We start from the raw sequence: 12,387 nt of genomic DNA, 5'->3' as shown, positions 1-12,387 counted from the left end.
ATGGACATGAGTTGAGTCAGGAGAGGTGGAAAGGGGTGTTACTCAGGCCATAGAGGGATTTGAACATGTCGCATAAAATCAAGTTTGAAGTGGACAATGGCAAAAGTTTGAAGGATACAACACAGTAAGCAGTTCAGCTCAAGATCAAATGGAATACAAAGGTGACGATACTTTTGTTCAATCAAAGGCAGTCACAAGGGACCAGAGAAAATGGCTCTCATGACCTCCATTTTTAATTGGTGGACATTTCAGTTCATCCATGGTTTAATGAAATATAAGCAGCCTGATAAGACTGGAAGAACAGATGACCTTTTCTCTTTCAACTAAAATTTGATTTGACGAGTTAACAAACATAGCAAACAACACTGACTCCTAAGAGCAGGTACACAACTTAACCAAGGCATAAGTTAACTGATTTGTTCATTCAGGTTTGTTAAGGAAATATACCCAGAATTAAACTAAATTAGGGCAATCATTATTCATAGATATGCTATGTACTGAAAGCTTTTTAAAGAAAAGTAGCAATTTCAACAAGAGCTATCAGTACGTACCATATATATGAGATAAGTATCTATTTGAAATTAAGTTGCAAACCCAGAAGACATGCTGAGCCTACCTCACCCTACAAGATACTCTACCCATTTCCTGTTGGTGTTTCTTCACAGCTTGCTCCATTTGCTGCAGATTTTGTTCCCTAATTCGCTCCAATTCTATGTGCTGTTGGTTCTGTAGTACTGCCACCTCCTGGCGTCGTTTATCATTCAGCACCTCTCGCAGCTCAGCAAGCGCCTCCTCCTTCTCACGCTGCAGATTAGACTGCAGAAGCTCAAGCTGAGCTCTGTGCATATTGTTCAGACTCAGGCGCAGGGATTCCAATTCAAGACTATGTCCTTTCTGTTGGAAAAGAACAATTCATCTCAGAAGAGAGACATCATGTAAACAGGCCAGGTTAATTCAGCAGTACCTCAGGAGCATCAGCTAGAGCATTAGCTTGAATTATATACTTTTAAATTCTGGAAATGGAACTCACTTGGAGATCTGTTCTTGTGAAGTGACTTCATGATCAAACCATAAATTGAAAGTCAGTTACAAGTTTAAAATTATCCTAATTCTTTGGAATATTTTCCTTAAACTACATTTAAATATATTTTCTCTATGAAATAATAGAATCGCTGAAGTCCATTGATGGGCTGAGAGTGACTCCCCTTGAGATCAAAGCAACATTTGAACAAACGTGACATCAAAGAATCCTAGCAAAACTGAAGTTAAAGGCAATGAGGGTGAAAAATACACTCTGCTTACAGCTATACCTAGTATAAGGGAAGACGGTGGTTGTTGTCAGAAGACAGTCACCTCAGCCCCAATCATTTCAGGGTACTTCTGTAGGCCCAAACAGCTTCAGCTGCTTCGTCAACAGCCCTTCCTCTGTCATAAGATTTGAAGTGGGGGTGCCAATGATGATTGCAGAATTTTCAATATGATTCACAATTCGTTGAATAATGAAGCAGTCCACCTCTGTATGTAGCAAGACCTGGACCACATTCAGGCTTAGGTTGGTGGAACAGCAGTCACATTCGGGCCACACTTGTACCAGGCAATGTCCATCTCCAACAAGAAACTATCTAACTAGCTTCCCATGTTATTCAGGAGCATTACCATAACCAAGTCTCACCCTATTAACATCCTAGGGATTACCATGACAGAATCTGAGCTGGATCAACCGCATAAATACTCTAACTATTAGATCAGGTCGGAGGTTTGAAATTTTGCAGCAAGTGACCAGAAGGCACAGTCAAATGCGATGGAACATTCTCCATTCCCCTGGATGATTGCAACTGCAATAGCACTCAAGAAGCTCAACATCATTCAAGACAAAGAATGATTTGCGTGCCACCAATCAATTGAAATATTCACTTTAATCATCACCAGCGCAGAGTGACAACGGTGTAGGATGTAGGCTAGACACACTGCTGCATTCCATGACTAAATCCTCAACTTCTCCAAGGGCAGCAGATGGATGGAAGAACCACCACCTGCAAGTGGTTCCAAATGGTTTCATCCAAGTTACACATCACCCTGACTTGGAACTATATTGCTAGGTCAAAATCCTGAAGCTCCCATCCTATTAGCACTGTGGGCACACCTACACCACTCAGACTGCTGCAGTTGAGGAAGGTGGCTCATCACCACTTTCTCAAGAGTATTTGAGATTAGGTAATGGTAACAAAATAGCCTACAAAAGAATTTTATAAAAAACTGAGACACTAAACACTTTTGGCTGGTTGGTGTCAACTGAAGTATTGTGTCCAATTCTGGGCACTAAACTCTATGAAAAATGTGTAGGCCTGAGAGGAGATACAGAGAAGATTTGTTGATGGTTCTAGGGATGAGGAACTTCAATTATAAGGACTGTATAAAGAAGCAGGGAGGGCACTTTTAGAGAAGTGATAGAGCTGTTCAAAATCATGAGAGATCTTAATGGAGCTCAGAGACTGTTCCCGTTGTTATGTAAAAGCTGTTTCTTCATATTTTCTGATCAATTTCTTCAGAGGTGTTATGAAACATCTCTGGAGCTTGAAACTGGGTCTCCACTATCTCTGCTCCACAAGATTCCAAGTGAAAGATTGCAAGTATATATCACTGGATAGGTTTCCTGTGTCAGCAAATGCTTCCTGTAAATTATTTATCATCAGCGTGTTTGGACATGTTATGACACATTCCCAGGGCAGGTGAGATGTGAACCTGGACCATCTGGGACAGAGGTACGGATACCACTACTGCACCACAGGATTCCTTCTGGCGTTTCTTTCCATGTGCTGAAGTAGCCATTGTCTTCCAGCTGCATGCATTTAATCTCAATCATTATAACGCACACATAAAAAGGCAGATAATTTAAATCAATATTTGGCATCAGTTTTCATGGTAGAGGACACCATAATCATCTTAAGGATAGCAGATAAGGTAGGTAATAAATGGGAGGAAAGATCTTGTCATAATCTCAATCAAAAGGGTCAAAGCATTTGACAATAAAGGAATCTAAAGGCAGACAGGTTGCCAGGACCTGATGGCCTGCATTCAAGGGTTTTAAAGGATGTGTCTGCACAGACAATGGAGGCACGGTCAAAATATTCTAGAATTCATTGGATTTCAGAAGTATTCCAGCAGATTGGAAAATTGCTGATGTGACAATACTGTTCAAGAAAGGAGGGAGACAGAAACCAGGAAAATATAGCCAGTTAGTGTAACATTTGTTATTGGAAAAATGCCACAATCCATTATTAAGGAAGAAACAGGAGATCATTTAGAAAGGCTTAATGCAATGAAAGACAGTCAACGCGGTTTTAGCCAAAGGGGAAAAAAATCACGTTGACAAATTTTCTACAGTTTGTTGAGGGTATAACAAGTGAAGTTGAGAAAGTGGAACCATTAGATGTGGTGTATTTGGACTTTCAGAACGCATTCGATGAGGTACACATAAAAGGTTATTTGAAGACATGGAAGCTCATTTTGAGGGGAAACTCATTTAAAACTGAGGTGCAAAGGATTTTCTTCTCCCAAAGGGTTGTAAATGCCTGGAATTCTGTACTCCAGAGCTTTGAGGCTAGATCACTGAAAGCTTAAAAAAATACATTTTTGAAACATCAGGATGTTGACAGCTCTGCTGAATTGGCACAAAATACGATTTGAGGCCTGAAGCAGATAAGCCAAGATCTTGATGAATAGTGGGGCAGGCTTGAATGGCTGAATGGCCTATTCCTGCTTCTATTTCTTACATTCTTCGCAGGCTCATACTGCAGATTAAGACCAAGCAAACAGTGAAGGAGTTGATGACCACTATTCAATTTAGAAAGACCACGCAGGTAGCACAGGAGTCCCTCAAATCTCTCTCACTCACAAACCAGATTTCAACTTTGGGCACATGTGAGGTGATGTTCATCAGAAGCATGTAGCAATTGCCAAACTTGTGGCAGGTACCAAAAGTGACTCAGCTATTCTGGTGGTCTGGAAGAATATTGTAAGGGCAAGAATGGTAGGCAATTCAATGGAACATACAGGTGTTCCTGTGGCCAGACATGACTCCGGATGGTATATTGCTTCCTTGGTGTTACAGTCAAAGATGACACAACACAGCTGCATTACATTTTTTTGGGGGAGGAGGAGTATCCACATTGGCACCAAAGACATAGGCAGAAAGGTTGATGAATCTGTGGAACTAGCAAGAGGCTCAAAAACATTTTCAACTGCTGGATGAAGGTAGAGCAGTGGATGTGGTATACATGGATTTAAGTAAGGCGTTTGATAAGGTTCCCCATGGTAGGCTCATGCAGAAGGTAAGGAGGCATGGGATAGGGGGAAATGTGGCAGATTGGATTCACAATTGGCTGACCCTAAGAAGACAATGGGTGGTAGTGGATGGAAAATATTCAACATGGTGCTCAGTTACGAGTGCTATACCACAAGGATCTGTCCTGGGTCCTCTTCTATTTGTGATTTTTGTAAATGATTTGGATGAAGGAGTGGAAGGGTGGATTAGCAAGTTCACAGACAATACGAAGGTGGGTCACGTTGTGGACAGTGCAGAGGGCTGTTCTAGGTTACAAAGGGACATTGATAGGATGCAGAGCTGGGCTGAGAAGTGGCAGATGGAGTTTAACCCTGAAAAGTGTGAGGTGATTCATTTTGGAAGGACAAACTTGAAAGCAGAATACAGGGTTAACGGAAAGATTCTTGGCAGTGTGGAGGAGCAGAGGGATCTTGGGGCTCATGTCCACTGTTCCCTGAAAGCTGCCACACAAGTGGATAGAGTTGTTAAGAAGGTGTATGGTGTACTAGCTTTCATTAATGGAGGCATCGAGTTCAAGAGTCATGAAGTTATGCTCCAGCTATACAAAAGCCTGGTTCAGCCACATCTGGAGTATTGTGTCCAGTTCTCATTACAGGAAAGTTCTCATTGTGCCTCATTACAGGAAAGATGTGGAAGTGTTGGAAAAGGTGCAGAGGAGATTTACCAGGATGTTGCCTGGAATGGAGGGAAGGTCTTACGAGGAAAGGTTGAGAGCGCTTGGGCTTTTCTCTTTAGAACGACGAAGCATGAGAGGTGACTTGACAGAGGTATACAAAATGATCAGAGGTATAGATAGAGTAGACAGCCAGAGACTTTTTCCTAGGGCGGAGGTAGCTATTACGAGGGGGCATAGTTTTAAAGTGAGTGGAGGTAGATACAGGGGAGATGTCAGAGGTAGGTTCTTTACTCAGAGAGTGGTAGGGGCATGGAATGCATTGCCAGAGAGGGTAGTGGAGTCGGCCTCATTAGGGACATTTAAGTGGCTATTAGATAGGCATATGGATGATAGTATAAAGGTAGGGGTGGAGGTTAGATAGACCTTAGGATTAGGGTAAAAGTTCGGCACAACATCGTGGGCCGAAGGGCCTGTACTGTGCTCTACTGTTCTATGTTCTATGCTGTTTCCACTAAGACAGTAATCTTACTCCGACTACCAGGCACTAGTGAGCACAGATATAAGAAGACTGACTGAATGAACAAGTGTCTGGAAAAATGGTATAGGATGGAGGGCTTGAGACCCTTGGAGCACTGGGACTGGTTCTGTGCAGGTAGAATCTGTACATTAAGGATGAGTCACACCTTAATAGAACCAGAACTAACATCCTCAAGGGAGATTTGCTACTTCTGTTGAGAAAGGTTTAAACTAGTTTGTTAGGGAAATGGGAACTTATAGGATATAAACAAAGCTGGTTATGGGAAGTACAATAATTCTAAATGAAAATGGAAAGCAACAGAAACAAATCTTAGGATCAATAGGGTCAAATTACAGAATCATGTTAAAAAGGCAGAAATAAAAACTTGATCTGAATACATAAGGTATTCACGGCAAGGTAGGTGAATTGAGACACTAGTAAAAGAATATGATTTAATTGCCATTATGGAATTGTAGCTGCAAGGTGACCAAGACAGGCAACTGAATACTCAAGGGTATTTGACATTTAGGAAGAATAGGCTAAAATAGGCTAGGTCGACTGATGACCATGAATCCATTGCTGATTGTTGGAAAAATCCATCTGGATTTATTAATGTCCTTTAGAGAGGGAAGCTGTCGTCCTTGCTTGGTCGAGCTAACATGTGACTCCAGACCCATAGCAATGTGGTTGATGCTTAACTGCCCTCTGGGTAATTAGGGATGGGCAATAAATGCTGGCCTAGCCAGCGATGCCCACATCCTACGAATGAATAAAAAAAAAATTCCTCTTCCGAGGAAGGGTCACCGGACCCGAAACGTTAGCTCTGTTTTTTCCTTGACAGATGCTGCCAGACCTGTTGAGATTCTCCAGCAACTTTGTTTTTGTTCCTAATTTACAGAGTCCGCAGTCCTTTCGGTTTTTTGAAAAAAAAAATTGTTTGGATGAAGCTAAGAAACAGCAAGAAGTAACAAACAGTAGTTTATAGACCACCGAAGGAGCGGCACAGTGGTTCAGTGGTTAACACTGCTGCTTTACAGCAACAGGGACACAGATTCAATTCCATGTATAGAGTGGACAAATCTAATGAGCAATATGTTGAGGAACAATTAGGGTCCATTGTCTTTGCAGTTTAGGATAATCAACAAAGTAAAAGCAGAAAGGACGCTTCCCCTGGCTCCACAGAATCTCAAAATAAAAGGCAAGATGCTTAGAATAGAGATGATGGCACAAAGGCTCAGTGGTGAGCACTGCCATCTCACAGCTTCAGGGGAGCCAGTCTCAACTGCAGCCTTGGGTGACTGTCTATCTGGATTCTGCAAGTTCACCCTATTGCACATGGGTTTCCAGCAAATACTCTGGTTTCTCACCACAGTCCAAAGATGTGCACATTAAGTGGATTGGCCATGCTAAATTGCCCCACAGTGTCCAGGGATGTGCAGGCAAGATGGATTAGCTACGTTTAATGCAGAATTATGGGGATAGGGTGGTGAGTGGGTCTGGGTAGGACACTCTTCAGAGGGTTGGTGCAGACTCAGTGGGCCAAATGGACCCTTTCTGCGCTGCAGGGATTCTATGCTTCTATGATCATATAGAATCTAATCACAGACTGACCCCTAAGACCCCTTCTAAAGTTCACATTGACATGCCTTTGAAATATATCGCCATTCTTTCATGTGTTTTAGGTCAAAAACCTGGAACTTCTGCTTTAATACCTTGCAACATCATTAACGTAAAAACGATAGCAACTCAAAAAGGACCATCACCGCTACCTTATCCTGGAAATAGCGCATAAACTAGGAAGAAATAAAAATACATAAGATTAGTTGTTAGCATCTTTCACCAGTGTTAACTAACCTGCATTTGAAGCTGAATTTCGTACAGTTCTGCTTCATGTGCGGACTCCATTTGTGCCTGAATATCATTAAACAGATCCTGCTGCTCCTGTGTCAATTCTGCCCGCTGTTGCTCCACTTCCTCTTTATGTTTAGTAATCAGTGTACTCATCTCTCTATCATGCTCCCTTTCATGAACCTGGTAATAAAGATAACAAATGTGCATAAATAACAGTATCCCCATAAAATTATGGCAAGCTAACACAATTGAGCTAAAGGAAGGTTTGAGTTGCAGCAGAGCTCTTGCAGCGCTGTGACAAACGTTTATCTACCACCATCAGAACAGAGTAACTGGGTCATTCATCTCATTGCTATTCAGTGAACATTGCTCTGTGTAAACTGCCTACCATACTTGCCTACGTAACAAAAGTGGTCATTTTTCAAAAGTAATTAATTGGTTTTGAAGGATTTTGGGATATCTTGTAGATATAAATGTAAGCTCTCCTTAATTACCGACTCTGATCGGCACAAAATTGGCAGATCTCAGCTAAAAAACAGAACAGTGGAACTTGAGAGATATTTTCAATAAGGCACATTTCAGAAAGTGGAAACTTTTTTATAGTGGCAATAATATTTTAACAGTAAAGCTTTTTTGCAGATGTAGACAATCAATAACTGTGGCAGTTACTTATTGCTGTATTGATTGGAGATTGAGCAGGCATTTTATATTGGTTCAAAATACTGTCCATCTTTCCCATTGGACAGTCAGACTTTTCAATTTGATTGGACCATAAAGTGTCTGCACCTCAATTTTACTCTTTTCATTATATTTATCTTCCATTTTTCTACATCAGTGATCTAACAAGTCATATTCCTTCTTATTGACTGCTGAGTTTTAATGATGCAGTAATGTGCAATTTCCATCAAAGAACGCCTTGAGGAGGTGTGAATTAGACCTGTACTTTGCTTTCATCCAAGCAGATTACATCTAGCTTTGATAGACTAACATTCACACAAAGTGATAATCATGGAGACTCCACTCCAAGAAAGTTTTTTCAAAAATTCAAAGTTATCTTAATTTGCAGATAATTAGCACCTTTGTAACAGCACTGAGTGTACCTATTCTCCATGGACTGCAGCAGCTCAAGGTGGCAGCTCACCACCACCTTGTAAAGGGCACTTGGGGACAGATGAGAAAGACTGGCCTATCCAGCAAGGCCCATATCTGGAGAGCCAATAAAATAAGACACTGTCATCAACAGTCAAAAATTATAAATGAACAGCAAAATTCCTGAAGATAACTAGTCAGAATGGTACAAGGTTATAAGAAAGCTCTGCCTAAATATAGATTCTCATCTTCCGGTTTTTTGGGCAAATTTTAATTCAGATCTCACATGAAACAAAACAAATACATGAAGAGTATAAAATAGGAAAAATTAAATTGGACATTTTTTTTCCTGTCAGAGATTACGAGGTGCACCAAGCGGGTGACAGCTAACATCTGCCAGAATACTTGCCCGTTTAATTAATCCAATTTGTTTTCTTCTTTCATCTTCCTGTTTCTGTTGCAAGTCAAATGCCTTTTTCACTTCTGCATTCAATTCATCTAACTGTAACGAATACAAAAGATCACAAATGCAACAATCAAGCATGTGTCAAAAATAAATACTCTGGATTAGTCATTCTACACCTTACAACTATTTTCATGCCTCCCTTATTACAAAACATTTTGGTTCGAAATATGTTGCAAAGATAAATTTCTGCATAACAACCTTCAGGAATCACTATCCATAATATAAACCCTTAGATATATCGACAGTAAGTTATTTGGGCAAAAAGCTAAATTTGACATTTTGATTAAGAGGTTCAGTTCATGACAGGAAACTGAAGAAATGTGTAAATTCAAGAAAACATGGTCAAGGAACTTGGCTCAACATGCTTTATTCCTAGAACCAAACCAAGGGAGGCAGGGGTTTCTTTGAAACAATAAATTTTTCACTGCCACTGGGTTCAAAATCCTGAAACTTCCTTCCTAATGGATTTACATCTACCTATACCACACGACTACGATGATCCAAGAAGGCAGCTCACAATCAATTTCAAGGGCAATTGGGGATGGGCCAAAGTATAATTCAATTTAGGCCATTGAATTTATTTTTTCTTTATTTGCTCACAGGATGTGGGCGTCGCTGGCCAGGCAGCATCTACTGGCCATCCCTAATCGCCCAGAGGGCAGGTCAGAGTCAACCACATTGCTATGGGTCTGGAATCACAGAAAGGCCAGACCAGGTAAGGATGGCAGTTTCCTTTCCTAAAGGATACTAGTGAACCAAATCAGCAATGGATTTATGATCATCATTAGACTCTTAATTCCAGATAGTTACTGAATTCAAATTCCACCATCTGCCATGGCAGGATTCGAACCCAGGTCCCAAGAACATTATCCAGGTCTCTGGATTAACAGTCCAGGGATAATAACACTAGGCCATCGCCTCCCCGGGATGATGTACAGCTGTACAGCAAAATCATAAACACCTCCTTCTGATGTTGCAGTTTCAAATTCTTCATGTCAGACTGATGCAACTGTTCCATTTGGTTCAGTTCTTCCTCATAACGGCTGGTCACATCTGCCCGAGCCTGCTGCACTGCATAATCAAGCCTCTCTTCCTGTTCTTCAAGCATAGTTTGTATATTTTCATTGAAAGTTTGTTCCAATTTCTGTTGAATCTTTCTTTCGTTGCTGACCTCCAATTTCAGAGCAGTATGTTCCTCAAGATGTTGAGCCTTTTGTTCTTCCATGGCCACCTCTAGCTTTTGCAATTCTGCAACCTTTCCCTTCAACTCATTGGCCAGGGCTAGAATCTCAGACTGCATTGTACAGTCCAGATCTTGGAGCTTATGCATCAAATCTGTCTTGTCTTTCCTCAGACAATTATTTTCAGCTTTGATTCCACTCAGTACTTCTTCAATCCTAGAAAGATCCTCTGCGTTTGACAATACTTTATTTTCAAGCTTGATTTTCTCTTCAGTCAGCTGATTTACATACTGTTCATTTTCACTCAATACTGACCGAAGTTCTTTGAGCTCTTCGCGCAGAGATGATTCTTGCATGGTTTTCTGCCCCAGGACTTCAGACACTGTTTGACTTTTCGCTTTTTGAGCCTCAAGCTGAGCCTGTAGCTGATCTCGTTGGGACTGCAATGCAGCAAGCTGACGGCCGAACAAAGCTTGAACTTCACTGGTGACTGAATCCGCAGCTAGCTTTTGTTCTTGGACTCCTTTGACTAGCTGTTCCTGTTCTCGTAGCTGTGCCAACAACAACTGCTTCTCCTGTGCCAGATCTTGTACCATCCCCTTTAACATATTAATATCACTTTCTTTGTCTTTTTCCATTTTTTCCATTGTGGAAACCATGCTTTTCTGCTCAGATTCAGACTGCTGAATATTTCCTTTGCTCTCAAGAATTAGTTTCTTTATTTCCTCTTCACAATGTAGCCGTTCAGTACTTTCCTTTTCCATTTCTAAACGTAAACTTGACAATTCCTCAGTGACTGTTTTCCACTTCTGGACAGCTTCCTGAGTTTCACTGGCTGACATCTTAGCTTCCCTGTGCAATTTCTCCAGCTCCATTCCCTTTTGTTGCAACTGTTTTGTTAGCTCTGTACACTGCTCAGTTAACATGACATTTTCATCATTCAATGCTTCAAAATTCTCATTGATATCATTTTGGTGTATTTGACCGTGCAATTTCTTTTTCAGACATTCCAATTCCTTTCTCAGTTCTCCAGTTTTTAGATTGTGTTGTGCTTCAAGATCTTCCCTAAGTTTGGACAAATCAGCTTCATGATTGAATAGCATCTTGGTTTTAAGTTGCTCAAGTTCTATTTCTTGAGATTCAGCCAGTCGGCTTAGCACTTCATCCTTCTCTCTCTCCATCATCTCCAACTTGATACTGCAGTTTGTGATTTCATGCTCATGCCGGAGTCTCATTTCTTCATTGTTTTCCTTCTCTTGGGCCAAAAAAGCATTGAGCTTTTGAATTTCATTATTTAAATGTTCTTTTTCACATTTATACAGCTTCGTCTGTTCTTCCAGATCCTGAACCAAAAATTTATATTTCTCCTGAATTTCAACTTTTTCCTGTTGAGACACCATCATCTTTTCTAACTCTTGGTGAAGTCTCTCTTTCTCAAGACTGGATTCTTGTAGGTTTTTATTTAGATCAATGATCATTGCATTTAAAATTAGCACTTGTTCACAGGGACCAGAATGATTTTGAATCTGGCTTTGGAAGATGTCAACCTCAACATTTGTTTGTCCACCTAGCCCCTGCATCTCCCAATCAGGTTCCTGGCTATGATCTGCCCCCAAATCAAACCTCAGTTCCTCCATATATGACGAGGTTTCCTTCTGACCAAATTGTTTCTGCATGTTTTCTGTGTCAATTTGTCCTCCATTTTTTTCCAAAGACTGCTTTTGTTTATTGGCATTTTCAATGTCTCTTCTTAAATCAGCAATTTCTTGATCCCGGAGAAGCAGTGAATGCTGCTGCTGTGATATGGCAGTATCTTTAAGGTCCAATTTTTCTTTTAATTCTTTAATGGTTTCATCTTTTTCTTCCACCCACTGATCTAATTGCAGCACAGTGCTTTCTGTAATTTTCTGTTGTTCAACCATCTGAGCAAGACAGCTGTCTTTGTCTTTCGCACTCTTAAAAGAAGAAAAGTTATTGTAGATCAATATAGAAAAAGACATGAAAATCATTATATTATTGTGTCTAAACATATACTGTGTTCACTGATCTAGTAAGTCAACTGTGCTATTCAGGAAAATGGGGAGCAAAAAAGAAATGGGAGATTGTTCACTCACTGCATTGTTTCTACTCTACTCACTAATTTCCAAAGTCTTCGAACTAATGAAATTGCTCATCTCCTTCTATTCTTCCTCTTACATTTTAAACGCCATACTGGGCTAATCAAATTCCCATTACCTGATTACATAAGAATAGAAAATGCAGGAAATACTCAGCAGGTCAGGCCGCACCTTCACAAAGAGAAGTACAGTTAATGCTTCATCT

General features: G+C 40.6%; 1 protein-coding gene across 1 annotated transcript in view; it reads right to left on the bottom strand.

Annotated features, from left to right (window-relative positions):
• LOC109921035 (A-kinase anchor protein 9-like) overlaps positions 1 to 12,014 on the bottom strand; it is a 29,268-nt gene extending 17,254 nt beyond the window's left edge. Inside the window, exons 1-4 of the mRNA XM_048592274.1 lie at positions 9,846 to 12,014; positions 8,828 to 8,920; positions 7,333 to 7,509; positions 639 to 894 (exon numbers count right to left, since the gene is read on the bottom strand). Coding sequence (XP_048448231.1) covers positions 639 to 894; positions 7,333 to 7,509; positions 8,828 to 8,920; positions 9,846 to 11,987 — 2,668 coding nt within the window. The 5' untranslated portion in view covers positions 11,988 to 12,014. The remainder of the gene's footprint in view (positions 1 to 638; positions 895 to 7,332; positions 7,510 to 8,827; positions 8,921 to 9,845) is intronic.
• Between the last annotated feature and the right edge of the window lie 373 nt (positions 12,015 to 12,387).

Source organism: Rhincodon typus, unplaced genomic scaffold (genome assembly GCF_021869965.1).
Source record: "Rhincodon typus isolate 14 unplaced genomic scaffold, sRhiTyp1.1 hic_rhity00000951, whole genome shotgun sequence".
Taxonomy (NCBI): domain Eukaryota; kingdom Metazoa; phylum Chordata; class Chondrichthyes; order Orectolobiformes; family Rhincodontidae; genus Rhincodon; species Rhincodon typus.
Note: the sequence above shows the minus strand (reverse complement) of the source record. Positions and strands in the feature narration are given on the sequence as shown.